General features: G+C 41.0%; 1 protein-coding gene across 4 annotated transcripts in view; it reads right to left on the reverse strand.

The window, feature by feature from the left end:
• LOC127215097 (tRNA (guanine(10)-N2)-methyltransferase homolog) overlaps nucleotides 1-21,471 on the reverse strand; it is a 65,265-nt gene extending 43,794 nt beyond the window's left edge. For 3 of the 4 annotated variants that reach the window (XM_051175482.1, XM_051175481.1, XM_051175484.1), the window contains exons 1-4: nucleotides 21,304-21,471; nucleotides 18,009-18,126; nucleotides 15,052-15,121; nucleotides 13,516-13,642 (exon numbers count right to left, since the gene is read on the reverse strand). In XM_051175482.1, the coding sequence (XP_051031439.1) occupies nucleotides 13,516-13,642; nucleotides 15,052-15,121; nucleotides 18,009-18,126; nucleotides 21,304-21,456 (468 nt within the window). In that variant the 5' untranslated portion in view covers nucleotides 21,457-21,471. Of the gene's footprint in view, nucleotides 1-13,515; nucleotides 13,643-15,051; nucleotides 15,122-18,008; nucleotides 18,127-21,303 lie in introns of those variants that run through there. The other variant, XM_051175483.1, reaches the window with a different exon arrangement.
• Nucleotides 21,472-24,554: the final 3,083 nt, after the last annotated feature.

A 24,554-nucleotide genomic window follows, 5' to 3' on the forward strand; every position in this document is an offset into this window, starting at 1 on the left:
TTTACAACATGAATAACACATGAATAGGACACACTATGAAACATCGAGTATGACTACAATTGCTTTTCAGGTCTCCTAAATACTAGCACATCCTTTGACTCTCCATCCTTCCCATGTCAGTTGACACAGCTACCTGATGGGGTAGCACAGCCATATGTAGAGATCAGCCCAGAAATGGAAACATTCCGACACAAGGAGGTGGTGACTGAGGCTCCGTTCTCTCCTAGGTATACTCTCTTGTACTTCCCCTTCTCATACTCTGATAAACAAGGCTACCTTCTGTCCCTTCCCTCATTTTTTGTTCATTTGCTTGTTTGTTTTTGTTTTTATTTTTTTGAGACAGGGTTTGTCTGTGTAGCCCTGGCTGTCCTGGAACTCACTTTGTAGACCAGGCTGGCACAGAACTCACGGAGATCTATCTGCCTGCCTCTGCCTCCCGAGTGCTGGGATCAAAGGCGTGCGCCACCAATGCCTGGCTCCCTTTCTTCATTTTCATCCTCTCAGAGTAACCTTTCTTTTTAACACAAAGCACACACATTCAATACCACTCCTCTCTGCTCTCTAAGCCTCCGCTCTCTCCTCATATCTGAGTCCCCTATGTTTGAAATGTCGCAGAGTCTCTTTATTTTCCTTTAATGTCAATGCTTCCAAGCATTTGAATTTGGTCTACCTTCTTAATGCCTGTTTGTACGCTTACAAAAGTAAGGCAGGCCTGATGGCCTTTGGAGTCTGGAAGTATGGGGTCCCCCCCCCCCCCCCCGAGCTGGGGTGTAAGCCAGTTTCCTGATGAGGTGCTGGGCATCAAATTCAGGTCCTCTGGAAGAGGTGTGAGTGTTCTAACCAATGAGCTGTCTCTCCGACGCCACTGGCTCACCACTTTTAGAACTTACACTTGAAGAAACCACACCTTTTCCTGGTTTTCTTATGCAGAACAATCACAAATATGTATCACAAGTCTAGATTGTTCTCATCTCCTACACTGCCGTTCTACCCCCCCCCCTGCTCGTACTAGGTTCATTTCTTAATCATTTAACATTCCAACAGATTCTGAAACGGTTTCAACTTCAGTCCTACTCTTCATTTAGCTTTCTATTGAAAACAATCTAATTCTACCTCTTTATTTCTAAACTCTTTAATCTCTCTCCTTAGCAGTCTCTGTCACATAACCGGTGACAGTAATGGGCAACAGTTTACACTTCTAATGTACTTGTTTCCTTGGCCCAGGTAACTAATCCTGTGATCCAAACGCCACCGCCATGAAAGCCCCCACCCCTCGGTGGATCAGAATGCTTTCACGAGCTGCCGCGCGTCCTGGGCACCGGCGCCGCCCACCCCTGCTCCCAGGGCGCTGCAATGATGCTCAGGCGTCCGCGGCCCTCAGCCTGAACCGGAGCAGAGCTGCCTGTCAGCACATGCGCGCCGCGGGGCGCACGCGATTACAGAAACTCTGGAGAATGTTTCTCGAATAAAAAGCGGTTTCCCACGTTCACCGAACGTCACCCTGGAGCCTCCCACAGCCTGAGCCTCGCGTTTCGGCCTTCTCCCACTCCCCCGAGCGGCCTCAGGGTGTGGACCGGCAGCCCGGGACGGGACAGGACGGCCGGGTGAGGCCCCGCTCCAGCGCGTGCAGGCAGCGAACGACAGGCAAGCTGTGGCCGCAGGAGGCGGCCCGCACCGCGCGGTCCCACCCCGGCCCGGCCCGGGGGACGAGGGCGTGCGGCCTGCGCGGCGGGTGCCCCAGGACGGCTCACCGGCAGGCGGAACTCCAGGTGCTCCTGTGCCATGAGCAGCAGATACCTGTTCAAGGCGCCCGGCAGCGCCATCGCAGCGGCGGCCGTGCGCCTGCGCGGGCCCGCCCCCTTCTCGGCCCGGGAGCCGGGTTTCCGCTGAGGCAGAGTCCGGGCCGGAAACGGAAGCTTGGCAAGGAAAGGGGTTCCCCTACATGACACGCCTGGTGGGGGTCGGGATGGAGTCCGGGGGTCGGGGATGGGATGGGGGCAGAGGCAGACCCTGCTGTTTCCAGAGGCGGCGCTACCTTGAGATGCTCCCCCAGTGAGCAGTGCGTAGTTGTAGGCGCCTACCCGGGTAATCCCTCAATTCTCAGAGATGCTCCACTTGCAGAGTACTACCGACTCCCTGCTCACCTCAACTCTCAACGGAACCCGAAAGCTCACTGCTGTGTGAAGACTCCTCTAACTACCCGAGATTCCAGGCCTCACCCGCACCATGCTTTAACACTGAGTGTACTTTTTGTGATTTTGCAAAAAAAAACTTTTCTACAGCTGTCAATAATGTGACCTTGGCTTGCTGTGCACAGAAACCCAACACAAACCTTCCTCAGACTAGTACTCAATAATTACAGTTATATACATGCACAGGCAATGGTAGACCAAAAACATTGGCGGGAGTTGCCCTAATGGATGGGGCTAACATCAACAGTTTGTAAGATACTTAGCTACCCATTCTACAAGTCTCATTACTTTTAAATACTGAACCCTTTGTCCTGTGGAGAGCTACATTTTGGGATTGTTTGCATTCTACCTTGATAACACACGCTGTATAAAAGTATCCTTCTTCTCCCTTGCACCATGTGCCAAAACATAGTGGATGCTTAGTGGTAGTGCTCAAGACAGTCACATAGTGTGGTAACTCTCGTAACTCACACCTCAGTTCCACCAATATCATCCCTATGCTCTTAGCAAAATTGTGTAACATCTCTGAGCATGTTTCCTTATAAAGACGGGAATATCGCCGCCTATACATGACTGTTACAGCATGAGGCCAATAAATGCCATTGAGAAAGTTTTTTTTGGGGGGGGGATTTGTTGTTTTGTGTTTGTTTTTGTTGTTTGTGTGTTTGTTTCGAGATAGGGTTTCTCTGTGTAGCCTTGTCTGTCCTGGAACTTGCTCTGTAGACCAAGCCCGCCCCGAACTCAGAGATCCACCTGCCTCTGCCTCCCAAGTGCTGGGACTCCCAGGGAGAAAGTATTGTTTTAATGAGAATTCCTGAAAAAAAAAAAAAGAAATTTGCATTTGTCAAGAGTTGCTAAAATTCCTTCACAGAGTGCATGTAAGCAACATCTATCCCTGAAGGTCCTAAAAACAAACCAAGGCACAGTGTCATAAAAATATACTCTGGGAAACCAGTTTGTTTTCTTCCAGAGAATCAGCTATAGATGCTTCTACCCCAACAAGCTACACCTGAATCGCCTTTACTGAGCAAGAATGAGGGCTTACCTGCAGCCAAGGGGATGGATGTATTTTCCCTTCCCAGAATGCCTAGTCCCTGGTGCAGTGTCTACAAAGCAGCTGCCAGGACATTCTGCTGAGTCTACCTGCCTTTCTGGATCATGACTCAGAAAGATATAACTGTTCCTTCTCTCTTTCTTCCTTTCTTTCCTCTATTCTTTTTTCTTCTTTCTTTCTTTCTTTTAGGTGGTAGCCAGAGCATAAGTATGCTTTTAAACTCCCTTAACAAATGTTTTGGGCTGCTTGGCTTTTTTCCTAAAGCTCCTCTCCCAACAGGGTATCGGCCTGCCCCCATGTGGCAGATCTCCTTTCTCATCTGTGTGGCTTCAAGACTTACAGTTTGCCTGCCCTGGAGGCTTTTTTTTTTTTTTTTTAATTTCAATAGTCAGGTTTCTGTTTGAGCTCCTTTTTTGTCCTCAAGCTCCCATTTTTGTCTGTTCTTCAATTCTTTTTGTTGTTGTTTTTCGAGACAGGGTTTCTCGTAGCTTTGGAGTCTGTCCTGGAACTTGCTCTGTAGACCAGGCTGGCCTCCAAATCACAGAGATCTGCCTGTCTCTGCCTCCTGAGTGCTGGAAGTAAAGATGTGCACCACCAGTGCCAGGCCAGTTCTTTTATTAATGATACCAAGAATCTTAAGAGGTTACCTAGGTTTCCACAATATCATAGGATATCTTCCCAGACTGGCTATGATTTCCATAGCAGACTCTCCTGGTCCATTATCACTATGAGATGCTTAGAATTCATCAGTTACAGATGAGCAGGAGGCACTAGTTCATCTACCTGAGCTGGTAGTGGCTGGTGACTACTTCTCTCAGAACTTTGAGAGTTGCACAGTTACAGGTCATTTGCTATATGACTGTTATAGTTTGAATGTAATTGACTCCTATAAGTTCATCGGGCATAGCACTATAGGTGTGGCTTTGTTGGGGTAGGTATGACATTGTTGGAGGAAGTGTGTCACTGTGGAGGTGAGCTTTGAGGTTTCATATATACTCAAGGGACATGCAGTGTCTCAGGACACTTTCTGAAGCTTATGAATCAAGATGCAGGACTCTTGGCTCCTTCTCCAGCACCACATCTGCCTGCATGACACCATATTGCACCATTATGATAATGGACTAAAACGCTGAAAATGGAAGCCAGCCCCAATTAAATGTTTTTCCTTTGTAAGAGTTGCTGTGGTCATAGTGTCTCTTTGCAGCAATAGAAACCCTAAAACAGTGGCTGAGCCCAGGATTAGAAAAATGTGGCAGTATCAAGCCCCAAATGACTTATTAGATAAGGGCTTTATGTCTTAAACCAATAAGATAGAGAATTTTGGAAGGAGGCACAGCTGTCCTCTTAGAAACTTGATTCCTTCTTTAAGACTAATATCCTACAAGCAGTGAAGATCCTGGCACAGCTTCCTGTTAGAACTCAGAGACCACTCCTGGGAAGCAAGGGTCCGAAATTGCAGAGAGGAGTTTTCTGTTGTGATTATAAAATGCCACTTCACTTATGAGTGATGGGAGATGCCATTCTGTAAATATGTTTCTCTTATTGGTCAATGAATAAAGCACTGTTGGCCAATAGAAGAGCAAGACAGTAGGGACTAGGAGACAAGGAAAATTCAGGGAAGAGGTAGGAGGAGATTCAAAATGTAGGACCAAGAGAACAGAGGTCCCGCCCCTCTCTCCAGTAAGATAAGACTGTAAGACCTGCAGAGGGCATGGACCCTCAAGCCCCAACTCAGGAAAGGCGCCCCCCCACACACAAATCACTCACGAGAAGCAGTCTTGATGTAAAAGCATGAGGTATTTTATATTCCAGTGCACTGAGGTTCGCAGCCACACTCCACGTGGAAGTAGGGGACTAGGAACCCTGGGTACAGGGTTTAGACAGCTTTTATAGGGTTACAACAAAGCCGGCGCATCATAAACCAATCATCTCATAGCATCCAGTGCGGATCAATTAATTTGAACTATCCAAGCCCAAGCTTAGCCCAGGAAGTCTGCTTTCACTAGGGCTTCTGGGTAGTGTGACAAGGCTCATTTCTTGTTCATTTACTCACAAGTGCTGTCGTAAAACCACCCTGTCGTAAACAGTCAAGAATGTGACCTTTTGCCTACTCCTGGGGTCAGTGGAGAGTTAAGCTAAAATTTTCCATCCTCACAAGACAACATGGAAATACTTAGATTGAGCTAGCCAATAAGAAATGATAGTAACTGGCAAACAGCATTATATCAATTACAGCGTCTCTGTGTGTTATTTGGGGCTGGCGTGGCACTGGGACCAGGCCAGTGGGAAAAACCATTCGTAACAAAATGGTGACCAACGTGGGGCACAAACCCACAACCCTGAGATTAAGAATCTCATGCTCTACCGACTGAGCTAGCCCACAAACATATGAGACTAATAGGACACAAAATCAAAGACACAAAAACTTAACAACTCCCAACAAAAGAGCTCATATGTAACACCAAACCATGCATGCATGTATCTCAGGCAGAGCACCCAACATCTGAAATGGGACTGGACATCACAGAGTACCAATGAGAAGACAAGTTCTCTTCAAACTTTCACACAGGCATGAAGGCGCACACCAACAAATCCCATCCCTTGGTCTCAAGACACTCCAGAACTAATCTGAGGCCCTAACTGCAAACCCTCATAATTTCCCTACTGGTAAAAAAAGTTCTGTGTGTTTAAAGAAAAAGAAAAAAAGCAAGTAAGCAAGGAAGCAAAAAATGTGTTGGAGAGTCAGCTTTCTCTTTTAATCATCCTTAAAATCCAATCCTGCTATAATTCAACTATAATAATAAGTTTAGGACTACAAATTTACAAATAAGTATGTCTGCCTGATTGAGCTAAGCTCCTTCTCCAGGAGCATGACTTCATGTGGGCCAGGAATGTTGGCTCTAACTAAAGCTTCAAAGAACTATTAAAAACAAGTCTAATGAAAAGGGGAATTTGTTCTAAAGGAATGTTGAGACGAAGATAAGTCAGCAAGATGAAGGGGCTATGTGACACTTGCCTATGACCCTGTCAATTTGGTTATTAAATTAAGTATCTAGTGTGGCTGGATTTAGAAACCCAAGAGTTTCACACTTAATGTATCATGGATATGGATATCACCAAGTGAACAAGGCTAGGAATATCAGCCTGCATGCAGGCTATCACATTAACTTTTGGATTGAAAGTTATCTGATTGGATTGAAAGATCATTTGAATGTTTGGTTCCCATGTGGTGACACTGTTTGGGGAAGGCTTAAGAGGTGTGGCCTTGCTAAAAGGAAGTGTGTCATTGGGAACCAATTTCAAGAACTTAAAAATGTATACCATTTCAAATTTGTTAGGAACTAGCAGCCAGCTGACCCCCGCCCCAACGATGGGCGGGATGCTCATGGCCATGTCATCCCTATGTCAGCTTTACCTGGCGCTTACCTGGTGGCCAGAGGACTCAGTTACGCATGCGCAAGTCCCCTTTAAAAGCAAGTGCCCCACACCCCCCCCTCTCTCCTGCTTTCGGTTGGCCTCTAGCTACCCCCTCTTTCTCTCCCCTCTCTCAATAAACTCCACGTGGGCGCTGAGGTGTTTGTGTTTCTTAGGCATTAGCTGTGCAGCAAAAGAACAACAAAATTTGCTTGCTTTACTTTCTGCTTGAAATTTAAAATGTGAGCTCTCAGCTTGCTCCAGCCACCATGCTTGTCTGTTGTCATGTTTCTCCACTGTGATGGTGAGGGCCCCATAGCCTCAGGAACCATAAGCCCCAAACAAACACGCCCTTCTGTAAGTTGCTTTATCCATGTTGTTTTATCACAGGAATATTAAAGTACCTAGTGCACTGATCTTAGGATTCTCAGTAAAACCTGAGTGTGTTACAGTAACATCAGTATCTGTAAGGTACTCAGAGAGATACAGTGGATATGCTGTCAGACATACACATGAAACACTAAAGTAATAGATAAAGCAAAAAGGTAACCCCCTCAATTGCAAAAAGACATCAAAGTCCAATCACAAGAAGTACCCCAACATCTTGGCTACCCTATACAGAAAGTCTATGCTAGGAAAATAAAATACTGTGTATGGGAGCTGCAAAAACTGTATTGTTCAGCAGCTGGAAATGAAAGATACCAGAGAAGACCTCACAAAGTCAGGTGTGAGCTTAGAATTCAAGAGTTAAAAGACTTTAAAAGAAGTGTTTTATTGTACAGTAAAAATGACTGGTACATGGCATCAAAAAGTAAAGCTAAAAAGCCTAATGAGTATCTTGAGGTTTTGAAGAGCAAAGGAAGTACATGATCAATGGGGGGGAGGGGGGTGTGCATTGAGCAGAAGACTAAACTAGCATTTCACCACTGATTATACCATGAAACCTAACTTAGTAATTTAGTCACTTGACTTAGTGAAAATTCTGATGAAAACTCTCAAAAAGAGAAAGTGCAGGCATAGAGGCCAGTGATGAGAGTCTAGGAACATTCAAGAGAAGAAGGATGAGTGTCTGCAAAAACAGACACTGGAGCTGAGAGTGATGGGCCAACTTTTAGTTCAGGTGCCATCATGACAATACATGGGACCAAAACCTATACAAATTTGACAGCAAAGACTTTAGGAGCCAGAAGGCATAAGAGAATATTCAAGCAAGCAATTATGTCTGTTGGTGTAACGGGCTCCGAATAGACTACAGAGTGAACAAGGAAAGGGACTGGAAGACCAAGAGTAAGCTACCACCATACTCTCAGTAAGAAATACCTGGTCATGATCACAGCAGTACAGTACTGGTAGGAAGCGGCCAAAGTGTGAATATATTGCCAACAGATCTGTTAAGTTAGGTACAAAGTATAAAAGAGTCTGCAATGAGTCCAACACTTGTGATCTGAGCACTGAAAGACTGGGGTTGTCGATGGCAAAGATAAGAAAATAGAAGAATTGATTGAGGATAGGAAACATCCTAAGTACAATTCTGCCTGAACATATCTAGCTTATGGAGTGGTTTAATTAATGCATGATAGTGGACAAAGCACAAATTTTACTTGTGAAGTTTTAACTAACTAATCAAATGAGGAGCTGATTCTTAATCAGAGGTGAACTAAGCCATTGTCATTAAGTTAATTTAAGTTGAAATGTGAATCTTTTTTGTATTTATATTTCTAGTATAAACAGATGAAAAAACAAATATCTATGTCATTTCACTGCTTTTGTATACTTGTATCTAGTACATACTGAAATATTTAAAAAGTATCTGACTGCAAAATAAAATAATACAATAAAATAAAGACTGCTATTGCGGTGGTTTGAATGACAATGTCCCCATAGGCTCATGCTTGAATGTTTGTTTTCTAGTTAGAATTACTGTTTAAGAAGAATTAGGAGGTGTGGCCTTGTTGGAGGTGTGTGGCTAGGGGTGGGCTTTGAGGTTTCAAAAGTCCAGGTTAGCCTCGTGTCACTCTCTCCGCCCACTGCCCGTGGGTCAGGGTGTAGAGCCCTCAGTGTCACTCTGTCACTCTCTCCGCCCACTGCCTGTGGATCAGCTACTGCTCCAGCACCACATCAGTCTGCTTCCCGGCTGGCTGACCATGAAGTAACCCTTTAAAACTGTAAGCAAGCTCCCAGTTAAATGTTTACCTTTAAAAGAGTTCCTTTGATCATTGTGTCTCTTCATAGCAATAAAACAATAAATAAGAAAATTCTTGATCTGTGATTCTTTTTATGAGAGAAAAGGTGTGTCTCCATCTCCAATGGTGAAATTTTTATGCAGTCCAATTTATTAAACACCTTTGAGTTGAATTCTTGATTTGAGTAATATTTAGAGAGTGTAGAGAAATAAATTTGACATATTACCTCCTCGTTTTTATTTTTATTTTCTTCTAGTTACTTTACCATAATTTTATAATTATACATTAGTATCACATGCATAAATAATATTATAAATACCATTTTAAACATTTTAAAGACAAGTTATGTGGAGGTTTGCATAAGAACGGAACCCATAGGCTCATATATTTGCATGCTTAGTCACCAGGGAATGGAACTGTTTGAGAAGGATTAGGGAGGCCTTGATGGAGTAGGCGTGGCTCTGTTGGAGGAAGTGTGTAGCCCATGGCAGGTCCAGTGTCTCTCTGCATACATATCAGGAAGCAGCTCCCAGCTACTACTCCAGAGCTGCCTGTATGCTGACAATAGGCTAAACCTATGAAACTGTATGCAAGTCCCCAACTAAATGCTTTCTCTTAAAAGAGTTGCCCAGGCCATGCTGTCTCTTCATAGCAACAGATCAGTGTCTAAGGCACATTATTAATTAGCTTTGTTTTGAACTGATATTGTAGATGGGTAACCAGTATTCAAATGCTACCATAAAGGCTAAGTGGATTTTTTTAACTGTAATGTGATTATTCATCTTTACAAGAAAGTATACATTTAAAATGTTCTTTCAAGGATTTTATTTATTAATTTTGTTATCTCAGTGTATGTGTGCATTTATAATAGGCAGGGAGATCCACAGAGGTCATGTGTGCAGCTCAGAGGACAATTCTGTAGGCTCCTTTTTTTTATTTTCTTTTCCACGTTTACATAAATTGAGATCAAACACATGTCCTCAGGGTTTTACTGTCAGGCAATAAGCACCTTTACCCACTCTGCCCTGTGAGAGGATATAAACTTATACAAACACAATCAACCTGCTACTTAAGGCATTTGAAAAGTTCCTTGACCACCTTTCATGCACTACCACCATGAGGTCAAATACATCACTGCAAGTTCAGAGTAAAACATTCAAAGGTTGTACCTTTCCTGAAGTTTGTCCTGTTTTCACTGGTATAGAAAAAACTGTGATGGTTGGCTATGTAAATGATCAGAAAGATATTATACAAGGCAGTGCTGTAAAAACAATAAATCTAATTTTGAGAGCCTATAGCCTCTACATGCAAATCCCTTTCTGCACCTCTAGTGAATAAGCTGAAATTCAAACATTTGTAAAAATATACAGTGGAAACAGAATTCAAGGTTCTCAGCTTCCCACCACTGTTTGACAGCCTAACACTGAGTCTTGAATTTAGGTGCTGTCTACCTATTCTCATAGTGGTCTCCCTTTCACAGCCTCTTCCCTGGACATTGTCACACTTCCCACACTAAAATCGAGGAAAGTATTTTTGCTTCACCCCATAGCATTGGCAACTGACCCCTATCATTTCTTTAGTTCTGGACCCCAATAGTGTTTGGCATTTATTAAATATTAAAAAATATTTGCTGAATTAATTAATTTTAATTAAAGTAGAGAATGCTTGACTATAGATATTTTAAACAAGCACTGTAATAGTGTTACTTAAAATTACTTAATATCATGCTAAAACAATAAACTAGAAATCTCAGCTGATTTCTATAATGCATTAGTCTTCATGTTCCTTTCTCGCTGCATACATAACACTATTAGACACTACTAGACAAGGTAGAATCGTCTTTCAACACCTCATCTCCCTTTAGTCACTACTGTGTCTGTAGATACTGCTAAAGGACAACTCCCAAATAAACACACTTCACTAACTGATATACCAATATTATTAGCACTATGTATCAAGATAAACTCCTCATCTGTGTCTCTTTCTACGTTCAAATCAAATCTTTCTTCATAAGACTGAGTCTAACCACTGGTTACTTTCTTTTCCTTTGATACAAAAGCACACCACATGACAACTGTCTCTATTAGTTTTCATACATTACTAATTTGTGTTCTAATCTCCTGACAGGTAAAATTACATGTAAATTTTGTTACAATAACCATGTTGTTGGTTACTATGGTTATTTAAAATTACATTAAAGTAGTTGCCTCTTATCTAAAGCATCACCTGTGACCTGACTTTTATAGTGTCAGTTGTCTGTGGCTAACCCAAAACATTAAATGACAAAGTAAAAGCAATAAACAATTAATATATCTTAAATTACATGCAATTCTGCACAGAAAAAAGAAATTTCACATCAACCCACTCTATCCTACTTGGGATATGAGCATCTACACTGCTTTATGCATTACCCACATATAGTAACCAACTATTATCTGATTAACTGTCGCAGCATCCATAGTAGTTGTATTCAACTTAATATGGCAACAAAGCACAACCATGAACACTTGCAGGACTTTAATTTTATCTTGTTATAACTGCTCTATTTTATTAGTACTATTATTAATCTCTTATTATGTCTAAAATAAAACCTGAACTTTAAAAAAATATAGAATGCACCCTGATTAGCAGAATTTGTATTAAGTGAACTGTTAGTTATAGTATCTTAGGCATAAAACCTTATGTAAGTAAGCATCAAAACAAAGAAGTAAGGGACAAAGTACTCACAATAACTATATTACAGATCTCAGAAAATAGACATTCAGAAAAAAATGTAAGGCTACTCAGTGGTAGTGTTGTGTATACTCAGCAAACCTTCAGACTGCAATCAGACTTCAAAGAGAGCAAAGTAATAGCTCATCCTGAGTCAGGTTAAGGAACTTTTCCATGGCTCACATTTTTATTTTCTTAACTTTTCAAGCCAATAATCAACCTGTAATAACAATAAGAAAAAAAGAACAAACATGAACATATGGTTCTTTCAAGTTACCTCTGCCTTTATAGTAGATAACTATGTCCTTGTGACACCAAAGAGCAAGGAACTACATATTTTGATCCTTAAAAATACTTTACAAAAAGAAAATACAATAGTTTTTAATACATAGAAAAGACACTATAAAAACAGGCAGATTCCAAACTACATTAAATATTAAGAAGTTCCTACAAGAAAAATAAATGCAACATTAAAGATTTCTTTAATGAGATATATAACAAGCACATATTACTAAATGAAATAAGTCAATTTGAAAGGTTATATCCTGTAAAATTCCAAATATAAAAAATTCTGAAGGCCCAGTGTAGTGACACACACACTGATATCCCAACACTTGGGAGGCTGAAGCACACAGATCTCTATGAGAAAAAAACCCAGTCTGGTCTAAATTCCAGGGTACCCAGAACATAGTGACCCTGTCTCAAAATAAAAGAAAAGAAAAAATAAGGACGGAAAAGAAAAAAGTAAATTTTGAAGAGGAAAAATTTTGGAAATGTTAAAAATTTTAAGTGGTAACTAAGAAACAGAAAGAAGAATAAAACTGAGAGGCAAAATGTGGGGGTCTAAATGAAAATGAAAATGCACCTTACACTCATAGGGAGGGACATTATCAGAGGTATGGCTTGTTGGATGTAGTGTGTCACTTGAGGTTTCAGAGGCTCCAGCCAGGCCTAGTGGCGTACTGTCTTCCTGCTGCCCGAAGATTCCAGATGCAGTACTCTCAGATACCCCTCCTGCACCAGTCTGCCCGCACACCTCTGTACTTCCCACCATGACTACACTGGGCTACACCTCTGAATTGCAAGCCACCCAATTACATGCTTTCCTTTATAAGAGCTTCCGTGGTCAGGGTGATTCTTCACAGCAGTAAAACTCTAACTAGGACACAAATCATAGAGGGCTTTTAGGGAAGTGAAACCATTCTGTGTGGGCCTACAATGATGGACATGTCAGACATTTGTCAAAACCTACAGAAAGTACACCTGTAAGAGTGGAACCTAAAAAGGGCTTTGGATAGTGATGGTGTATCAGTGTTGGTTCTTTGATGACAATGGTAGGAATGTGATTTGAGGTAGACTGTGTGTATGTACCAGCAGAAGAAATATGAAAATACTGAACTGCATTCAGTCCCCAGGTTCTGCAGAGCAAAAAGAACATGAGCTTTTTAAAAATATCTGTGTATGATCTTTCAAGTAATAAAAGCTGGAATTTATATTCAGATCTGAATTCTGAAAGTTCTGCTTTTCTATGTATGTCCATCTTCTCATCTTATAGAGTTAGATTGCCCGGAAAATTCCCTCAAATTAAAAATATTACTTGGAACTGGGAATTATATCATGAGCCTACAATCCTAAAACCTTATAAGACTGTGGTAGGGGGATCCCAATTTCAAGGTCCATCTGGATGACACGCAGAAGACTCTGTCCCAAAATTAAGATGAGGAAAGGGTTGAGATATCTCAACAGAAGAAAATGTTGCCTACTAGTATAAGATAACCCTGGTTCAACATGCATCAGTGCAAAATAAGTAAGTGTATACATTTTTTGGATATGTCAGTTTGTTAAAATCAGTGTTCAAGCCAAATAGACCCTAACAAGAAAAAAACCTAACAAGACAAAATCGAAAAGGAGCAAACACTTTAAATACGTTGGTATGCTACTGTATGATGGTATTACTTACTGTGACAAACCAGTAAGAATCTGGTCTGTAAATCAACTTTGATAAGAAGCCAAACTGTTTGACTGGTGCTATGACATGAAGGTGCAGATGAGAAATGGAACAGAATGGTGGCATATGGAAACCCATTCTGAAACAGAAGACATTATTGACAGTTACTTCTCAAGTAGTTTGAAAATACTCATAAATCATGTAAGATTAAAAATATACAAAGGTTAGCAAATTACCATTCATAGATGTTTTGTTGTTTTCTTTATGCTGTTGAACATTCCCCAAGTCCCCCATGCTGAAGTTTATAGACAACACACATATTTATCAAAGAAAGCGTCATACAACCTCTGTAGAGTGTGAGTTGCATTATTGCTAGTCACTTCAGTACTTATCATAATAAGCTTACTTCTGAAAAGATATGCTCCTGTAAAGCAAATATACTAGACATTCAGATATCGGGCCTTTATTTTAAGACACAGCCAGTAGATGGCAGGCTTTTACCTCTAATAAAATACTCAGCCAGTAACCAACATTTCTGTAGTAAGATCAGTCTGATCATTACAAAAAAAAAAAAAAAAAACCCTTTTGCCATCATAGAAGGTTGTTAAATACTAAAACAATTTAGATTATGTTAATAATTTCTTGCTTTATAAAACATTTATAAGATTATTCTTTTAAATAGAAAATCATTTAAATTCTTTTAAAAAAAAATCCAATGTTATGGGTTTTTGCTCAAACTTTGTTAAATGCTAGAGTTCAGTTCAGGAAGCAATGAATGCAAGTTAATTTTATGCTAGAAATGTGCTGGTATACACACTCATGCATGTCCAGAAAATGACATTGAGTGTCCTGGTTACCAACTATCATGAGGCAGGACCTTTTCTGAGCCTGGAGCCAGAAACCCTGTCTCTGCTCCCAACCCTGCTGGGGTTACAGGTAAGCTACAGTCATGCCCGGGTTTTTGCCTGAATTCTAGGGACTCTAACTGGGCTCCTTAGGTCTGTACTGCAAGCACTATTATTCACAGAACCTCCTCATCGCCAATGGTTTTGGTTTGGTTCCCCCCTATCCCCTTTGGTTTTTTGAGATGGTTTCTTTATGTTGCCATGTCTGACCTAGAACTTACTTTGTAAACAAGGCTGGACTTGAACTCAGAGATTCGCCAGCCTATGACTCCTGAATACTGGGATTAAAGGCATGTACCACCACTGCCCAGCCCATCAATGTATTTTTAAACCATGTAAGTTTGCATAAGTAAATTCACTTTACCCAATGTTAAAGAATTAAAATATAGAACAACAAAAAAGGGAGGACTTTTAACTACTTTACCTACTTAGTGTTTATGTACACTTGTCTGTCCAAGCACAAGTTAGTTTCTGGAAGCTATTGAGACATAAACAACAGTCATAAACACTATCAGTGAAGCATATTCTCACTTCAAGGACACTGTGTCAGAGGCTCAGACTCTGGCACTGCTACTTCCCTTCCCATGAAAAACAAATCTCATAAAAATCAATTAACAACGGTTTCTACATAAAGCATACATACCTCACATCTGTAAAATCGGTGAAATGATTCCTCTCAAGGACAGCTTTGCCAACAGCTACCATGCTCTCAACTGCGGGACAGCAAAGAAAGGATGTTATACTATGGGATACAGGAGTACACTTCTTTGGGGCATTTATTTTGTCTTTGCTTGTCTTTTTCTGGTATCTTCTTTAAAAATTAATCACTTTTACTTTATGTGTATGTGTGTGTCCAAGTGTATGCTGTGCACCATGTGAACAGGTGTCGGACCCCTGGGAACTAGAGTCATAGACAGTTGTGAGCTGCCTGTAGGTGCGAGGGACAAAACCCAGGTTCAGTAGAAAAGCAGAAAGTGAAAGGTTTTTGGATTTTTTTTTTTTTTTTTGGTTGGTTGGTTTGGTTTTTTGAGACAGGGTTTCCCTGTGGCTTTGAAGCCTGTCCTGGAACTAGCTCTTTTAGACCAGGCTGGTCTCAAACTCACAGAGATCCACCTGCCTCTGTCTCCCAAGTGCTGGGATTGAAGGTGTGAGCCACCACCACCTGGCCCACAGAGAGTGTTCTTAACCTCTGAGCCATCTCTTCAGCACCTTTTCTTTGGTAGACATTTAAGTTACTGATTTTAAAAGGTATTTCTTCTCTACGTATACATACCTGTGTGTATGTGCTGCATGTGTGAAAGGAACCCACGGAGGCTGGAAGTGTGTCAGATCCCCGGAGCTGGAGTTACAGACAAATGTGAGCAACCCAGCATGGGTGCTAGGGACAAAAGGACCCTTCTGCAAGAGCAAGAAACACTCTTAACCACTCTTAAGCTCCTTAAGACTTATTTTCTAATATTAGTATTCAAAGCCACAATTTTTCCTTTAAGTACTTCAGCTATATTCCACAAATTTTAATGTTGTGTTTTTATTTATTTATAAACTCAACAGTCTTTAGTTTGAATTATTTAGAAAAATGTTATTTTATTTAGAAGTTCTTCTTTGAGGGCAGGAGAAATGGCTCAGAGGTTAAGAGCACTGGCTTCTCTTCCAGAGGACCCAGGTTAAATTCCCAGAACCTATATGGCAGCTCACCTCTGTCTATAACTTCAGCTCCAGAGGATCTGACACCCTTACACAGACATACATGTGAGCAGAACACCAATACACATGAAATAAAAATAAATTAAAAAAAATATTTGTCTTGGATACATGTAATAACTATTTAGAAGTCTGTTTAACTTTAAAATATTTACTGCTCTGCGAAATATCTAATTTAATTGATCATAGTATATTTTACAAGATTTGAAACACATAAGAGCTATGGAGTTTGGATGCTTTGAATATGATTTACCTCAGTGAACATGTGCTCTGAAAACCAGGCAAGTAATTGCAATTCTACAAGTGTCAATAGCAATAGCCGGACTTGCCATTGTTATCACAACCTTCACATACATATTAATTCTGTCACTTTATAGATTACATAACAGTTAAGTTCAACAACTATTTAAGATTTTGATATGAAAATATCCAAAGAAAAGCAAGAGAGCAAGCAATATAATGATATTCCAAATCCTATTAGCTTCAATATTTATGACATTTGATATGTACCAGCTATAATAAGTAGCTAATAATTACTAATTATTACTAATAATTGCTGCAGCCTCTATTCTCCATAAGGTTACCGAAGAGGTTATATGATGTCTAAGAAACAGTCAAGGAGTGAAATGGAAATTTTAGTAACAAATACACAATCAGGTAAATATAGGTTATATATTATGTCTATAAACATAAATGCTACCTTGTGGTTATAAATCATGTATGTTCTAAAGCACATGGAAAGAACTTCAGATAACTAAAGAATTTTGTAGTATTTACAAACAAGTTTCAAACTGGTAATTTAGTCATCTACATGCTCATGAACAACACCAAGATTTTTCTATCTAAAAGTTTTCTGGCCTAATTTAACTATGTTGTTGGCTACCAAACAGTACTAATCCCAGGCCATGGTTAGTTAGAAAGGCTACTAAAAAGACTTGAAATAAACTGGAAAAAGTTTTAGGAAAAGATATCAGAAAATGTCAAAGAAGGCACTGAGGAGGAAATACAGAATAATTCTGGAAGAAATAAAATTCAAATCTCCTTTTCAGAAGCTGAAAGTTCAAAACTAAACCCTCATAACTAAACTCTGGCACTAAGTTATCTGCATCTGGAACTGTCAGGTAATGTAAGCATAAATATGTGTGTGCGTGTGTGTGTATTGTGTATATATATATATATATATATATATATATATATATATATATATATCAATCATCAGAACATGTTTAGAATTTTTTGTAGCATTTTCCAATTTCAAAGTCAAGAAAACTATCATTTAAAAAAGCATAAAGCAAAGCCAGGCATGGTGGCACACATGTGTGCCTTTAATACTAGAACTCTTAAAGCAGAGGCAAGCGCCACCTCTGTGCTGTGGGTTCTATGACAGCTAGAGCCACATACTGAGAGCCCATCTCAAAAATGAAATACTATCAAGCATCATTCCATTTCCTCTTTAAAAATTAAATGTCATCGTATCTGAAATTTGCTTCAAATATTTTGTGGCAGGTTACTACATAAAAGAAGAAAAAAAAACATTGCCACAAGTTTATAATTAAAGTTGGAGATTATACTGTTATGTTTTATTTCTAATTTTTTAATAGAATGTATCACATGCTTTTAATCTCAGTACTTGGGAGGCAGAGACAGGTGGCTGTTTTTGAGTTCTATGCCATCCTGGTCTATAGAATGAGTTCCAGTAAAGCCAGAGCTACACAGAGAAACCTTGTCTTGAAAACCAAAAGAGAAAAAAAGAAAAAAAAAAAGGGGGGGGGGGAATGCTTCAAACATTCTTAACTTTCTTCGTGATAATTTTACTATACCTTTCCTCATCGCCACTGCCATCATATTTAAAGACAATGCAATGTGGTATAACCACAGAGAACACTGTCATCATCTTACCCATTTCTATTTGATCTCCGTTTAGTTCCTTGCAATTTCTAATATGCTTCTTTGGCACCACAAGATAATGATGAAGTGCAGCTGGTTTGATATCTCTGAAGCAAATTAGGTCTTCATCCTGAAGAGGATGGCATGTTTTGTTAGTAAAATTTTAAAAATCCCAACATTATTCTGCTGTGCTGTGACTTAAGCACTACAAATCCACAAAAGGAAAATGGTATCTATGTTACAGTTCCTGCCTGTGAGCAATTTTATGACTGTGCCTTACTTAAATTCACAACACAAGCTTCAGTTTCTGTCATGAGTTATTTATCACATTAAGTCAGCTTCAGGGGACAACTATAAGTAAAATTCACTAAAACTTCCTTACCAGAAATGTCAGTTTTAGCCAGTGGTGGTGCACACTTTAAATCCCAGCACTTGGGAGGCAGAGGCAGGTGGATCTCTTTGAGTTCCAGATAGGCCTGATCTACACAGAGAGTTCTAGGACATCCAGAGCCACACAGAGAAACCCTGTAATGGGAGGTGTAATTCTGTAAATGTTTCTCGTATTGGTTAATGAATAAAGCACTGTTGGCCAATAGGAAAGCAAGAAAGGTGGGACTAGGAGACAAGGAGGATTCCGGAAGTAGTAAGGAGTCAACATGGAGAGACTTGAGAGAACAGAGGTCAGGGCCCTCTCTCTGATAAGGTGAGACCACATGGAAATACTTAGATTAATAGAAATGGGTTAATATTTAAGATAGAGCTAGCTGATAAGAAACTAGTAACTGGCCAACAGCTTAATATCTAATACAGCGTCTATGTATGTTAATGTTATTTGGGGCTGTAGCGGCTGTGGGACCGACAGGCAGGAAAAACTACTCATAACAACCCTGTCTTGAAATACCAAAAAGAAAAAAAAAAAATTCACTATACATTTTCCCATCCCTACTGTACGCTTTCTTCACTAAAAATAAAAGTTAAACCAACAGTTTTTCTCAGGAAAATTCCCTGGACACTGTTATCCATCAATGCTCCATCCCAGGAATTAGAATTAAATGTCATGAGAACCTCACACCCCTACTATTAATCTTAGTTAGCTAATTCAACAAGCACAACTACATTTTGAAGCATTTTATTTCAATCTAAGCACTGATGTCGATGGAGTATTTTAGAACAGGTTAGGAAAAAACCACCATACCGTGGGCTGGGGAGATGGTTCAGTGGGTAAAGTGCAAGCCTTACAAGCTGGGAAGCACCACACAAAAAGCCAGGTATAACATTGCTAGGTGGTGGAGAAGGGAGGGTCCTGGTGGGGTATGCTGAGCCTAGTGAGTCTATCAAATCTACCAGCTGCAGGTTGACAAGACTCTGTATACACACATTCATTCTTTTCCTCTTTTGTAGTTTTGGTGATAAAACCCAGGGCTTCACATGCATGGCAAGTTCTGCCACTGAGTAACACCTCTGGCTACTATTACTTCCCAGAGCAAAAAAACTAAAAAGAAGCCAATTGTCTATAACTGAGACAACACTGGTAAACTATGCCATACACTACTGGGACACGAATGCAAAGGATCTCTACATAGCTATGAAATTATTTTTATGATAGTCTAATTTTTCTTTAAAGCAAGGAGAAGGAAAAGCTATCTTGAGTACGGTTCTGTAAGGTTCTACGATGCTGTTCTGTTTGGGTTTATTTTGTTGTTGTTTTGTTTTTTAGTTTTTTGAGACAGAGTTTCTCTGTGTAGCTTTGCTGGTCTGGAATTCAGAGATCTTCCTGTCTCTGCCTCCCAAGTGCTGGGACTAAAGGCATGAACCACCAATGCCTGGATCTGCTTGTAGTCTTATAGACTATTCATGAACTTGCTTCTCCTGATCTTCCATTATTTTTTCTAACAAATACTTCTCAAAATTATTATCATTATTTTGCTTAAAAGAGCTACAATCATTTCTTTCCAGTTATTGTACCTTGATGTTTAAAACAAGGAAGTTCATGTGAAAGAATGTCTTAGTACCATGCTAAGGTGTCAATACAATTTTGATGAACAAAAGAGGAGTTAAATTAGCACTGAAATATTTGCTGAGTATGACCTCAAACATGGTGAAATTTAATCTAAGATTTCTGTTTTTTTCCATTTTCTTTTTCTAAGAGGCCTCCTCCTTTTTTCTCTGTCTGGCCTTGACTGTCCGCAAACTCACTCTGTAGATATAAGGGCTGTGGCACAATTGCCCAACTATTTCTAAGAGCCCTTAAAGATAATTCCTATCAATATTATGAGATACAAATGCCAACCATGGTATTTATGTATATTATATGTATACCTGTGTTGCATACACAAAGAGTAAGATACTGCCTTTGGAATGCGTATGCTCTCTGCTATGACTATGTGGTTTATTTACCCTTTGCTTAAATGAGTTCTGAAAAATACAATAGGAAAACTATACAGAGATCTCTGAAGAATTTTCTCTGACTTGTGTTGGAAAGGTTTCCCAAACAAATTCTTCATAATGCTGGTAACTCTGATTATTCCAAATCAAATAATTTCCTCTGTACTTAATTATGTAACTATACCAGAACTTGAATAAGCCAAATCGGTTCAAGTATTTACAACAAATATGTGTGATGAGAATTTCAAATGCAAGATGATTATTCCCTTTAAGAAGATTAACTCTTTATTCTGGATGATGGGGTATTAAAAACAAAAAAGTTACAGCTAGAGGAGGTGGGGGGGAATTATGGAACAATGATCTCTCCAGGTATGGCAAGGCCGTTGCACTCTAGGACTAGCAGCGGCTACGATTACCTTGATCTGCACAGGACTGAACCTGTCCATATCTTGTAATGAAGAGGGGTTGGAACTCATGGTTGATGGGGGATGACGTGACATTAATCTTCGGCGGTGTGGCCGGCTATTACAAGCCATGAGCTGTCAAGTGACAGTTCGACTTCAGATCCAGTCCCGGAAATCCCACCCCAGCCTATTTTCAACCAAACTTCTTCCACGCCCATCATCTGTTGTCTGCTGTCTCCTCTCTACCGGTAGTAGAAGTGTGCCGAATTTAAATTCACTATCTAGAGAAGAGGGAGGCCAGAGCGCCGTGGCGTGGCAAATGCGCGCCCAGGGAGGCGAGGGTGCCCGACCCGGACGGCTCAGATCCCTCCCAGCAGAGCAGTCAAGGGGTCGCTGCAGCGCTCTGGGTGCCAGGGAGAAGGGAGTCACGGAGCAGTCCAGCTGCCCCACGCAGCGGCGGGTGAGCGGGCAGGGCCGGGCGCTCGGGCTCCCACCCACCCCGGCCTATCGCCGCCCACCTCGCAGTGCAAGAGTTCAGTGTCGGGTTCCTTCCCCGCCGCCATGCGGCAGAACACGCAGGTGCTGTCGTAGTCCCCGGACTCCGAGGTCCCCTCAGCCCCTGCTTTGGAGGCCACCGGCTCCCCAGCTCCGTCCACTCGCTTCTCAGCCATGGCGCCCGGGAGGCGACGTCAAGACCAGACGCGCAACGTGAGGTCGGCCGCGCGCGCCGGCGGCCCTGGAGTCGCCGCCCCTGCCTGGCAGGGAGTTGGCGCCGCGCGGGCAGCGCCAGACTCCGGGTCACGGAGCCAAGCGACGGCGCGTGGCCCCGACCCCGGCCGCCATTAGAGGGCGAGCGGGGACGCCTCTAGGGCGAGCCACGCCCCTGCGCGGCGCGCCGGTGATGACGTGTCGCGCAGCCGCAGAAGCCCGCCACTCAGACGGGGGGGGGGAGAGGCGTGGCAGCTGCCGGTAACCTTGGTCTGAAGAGCAAGAAGGACGTTGTTTCCCCTGCCGTGATAAGAAGAAACAGCATAAAAGTTTGTTTTTGCAAAGTCATTGTTAACGTGTTTCCCGTGGGCTTGTACAGCCACAGTGGTTTCAGGATCTGAAACTAAAAAGCGGCCAAACTGAACTTCCACACCTGTTTACTTTTGGTTGTTAACCGTACAATGCAAATCAAAACAAGCATCTTTCCTATCACATATAGGCCAAAAAAAAAAAAAAAAAAAAAAGACAGTACCTGAGAAGTTCTCTTTGGTTGTCTGATTTGGTTGGTTCATAGCAGGAATTTTCTCGTTTTCCCTACGATTTAGGAATTTTTTAATTTAATTTAATTTATTTATTTGTAACTATCATACCCACAGAGAAAGTACCAGTTCTTAAATATGGTTTGACTTCAGCTTTTTACAATACATGACTGAGCACCAACTATGAACTGTTTCTCTAATTGTGAAGCCACCCAAGAATGACTTTTTTTTTTTTTTAATTACAGCTGTACAGAAAGAAATGGATTCAGGGTTTTTTCTTGTCACTCATATAAATGATGACACAGTTCAAATGACTAATGCTAGAGTGCATAGAAAACTTTCGTTGTTGTTTTACACTTTTGTTTTGAGAAGAAATCTGGATGAGTAGCTGAGGCTGACCTCACCATGCCTCTTTCCTGCCTCAAGCCTCCTGGGATTGTGCTGGCCACATTTCTCTTTTGAGGCTGAAATTTTACATAGACTCACTTATTATAATAATGAGAATGGTGCTTGTCGATTTAAAAATAATAATTAGTGTGACTTTGCATTCACTAATGATTTTATGTGAATTATGCTGTCATCCAACATAACATGTGTTAGATGAAAGTACATGCACATTCAAGACAAGTTTTATTCACTTTGTAGCCAGCACTTGGGTGGAGAGTCACCATAGTAGCATCACAGACCCTAAGAAGTAGAGGTAGGATTCAGAATCAGGAAAGTAGACCTTGCCAAATTTAAGTATTATTGTTTTCCGTGTGTTATTACACTTTCATATGGCTCTGCTTTTTGTGTTTTTGGATGTATGTTTTATATATAATATACCTGTATTATTCTCATATATTTTATGTATAAGTACATATATGTACTTATCCATATATGTACTTGTGCTGCCTCTTGGAGATGGGAAGGGGGCTGATGTACAGATCCTTTTGCGGCTGTAAATGCCCTTGTCAGCTTTCTTGACTCTTAAGGCCATCGAGTTGACGTTGGCTTTGGGAAGGGCAGGGACTTCATTCTTCACTCCTGGTGCTATCAGAGTGTAAAGGTATAAGTAGAAATTTTACAACTGTCTGATGAACAAAAGCAAGACTTAGGTCCGGGGCTGTCAGAGAAACACTTCTGAGTTATGAGAGATGCACATTCACAAAGAAGTCCTTTGTAGTAAATGCTGAAAGAAGTAAAGATCAGGAGTCTCATATCAGGGCTTGGTTGCAACAAAACACCAGAGTCTGAGATTTTGAATTAGGCATTTAGAGCCCTGCCTGCATTCTTGGGGATTTCCTGGGATAGAGGCTTACACACAGTGGTTATAGGGCAAAAGAGTTTTAGTTCTTAGTTCTTTACTGAAGTGTTTCTTCCTGAATAAGGTCAATGCCGACTAACCGTGCAACCTCCACCTGACCCCTTCCTTCCTCTTTATCTTGCTCTATATTTTTCTATTGCACGTCAATTTCCACATATTTGAAATTAATTAGTAATGTGTTACATGTATTTAACTTTTATGCATTTGCTTTAGTATGTACATTCATTCTTACTGCTCCATCTCTGCACTGGCTGGTTTTATGTGTCAATGTGACACAAGCTAGAGATATCAGAGGAACGCACTTCAGTTGAAGCACTGCCTCGCTGAGATCCAACTGTAAGGCATTTTCTCATTTAGTGATTAATGGAGGAGGGTCCAGCTCATGGTGCATAGTGCCTTCCCTTGGCTGATGGTCCTGAGTTCTCTAAGAAACTGAGTTGAGCAAGCCACAGGAAGCAAGCCAGTAAGCAATACCCCTCCATGGACTCTGCATCTGCTCCTGCCTCTAGGATCCTGCCCTATTTGAGTTTCTGTCCTGACTTCCTTTGGTGATGAACAGCATTGCTGGAGTGTAAGCCAAATAAACCCTTTCCTCCCCAACTCACTCTTTGGTCATGCATTTCATCACAGCAATAGAAACCCTAACTAAGACCATCTCCATTGAATGTCATCTCTATGGCAATGATGTTTTGTGCCCATTCATATATGTACCAGCAGTAACCCCACTACACTAGAGTAGTCAAGGACTACTATAAGGATTTTTAAATCTCATAACTGGAGGGCCGAAGCTGCCATTCACCAAGATGGGGGACTCTGTGGGACTAACACGTCGTGCAGATAGGGAAGATCAGGCATTCTGTTCTGGGCATGCTACACTGAGATGCTCTATCATCTGAACTGATATAGTAAGGAGTTTAAAACTCCTAATGTCTTAAAAAAGGTTCATGTCACCGATCTTAGTGGCAAACGCTTTTAATACCAGCACTTGGGAAGCAGGGGCAGGTGGATCTATGTGCATTCGAGGCTAGCCTGGTCTACATAGTGAGTTCCAGAGCAGCCAGAGTTATATAATGCAACCCTGTCTTGAAATCAAACAAGCAAACAAAATGTCTTGACACATTTATATTCATAGCAGGCCAGTTGTTTCTGGTATTTATATAAAACAATGGTATTTGTTCTGGCTACTTTTATATCATCTTGACACAAACAAAAGTCA

Source organism: Phodopus roborovskii, unplaced genomic scaffold (assembly GCF_943737965.1).
Source record: "Phodopus roborovskii unplaced genomic scaffold, PHOROB, whole genome shotgun sequence".
NCBI classification, from domain to species: domain Eukaryota; kingdom Metazoa; phylum Chordata; class Mammalia; order Rodentia; family Cricetidae; genus Phodopus; species Phodopus roborovskii.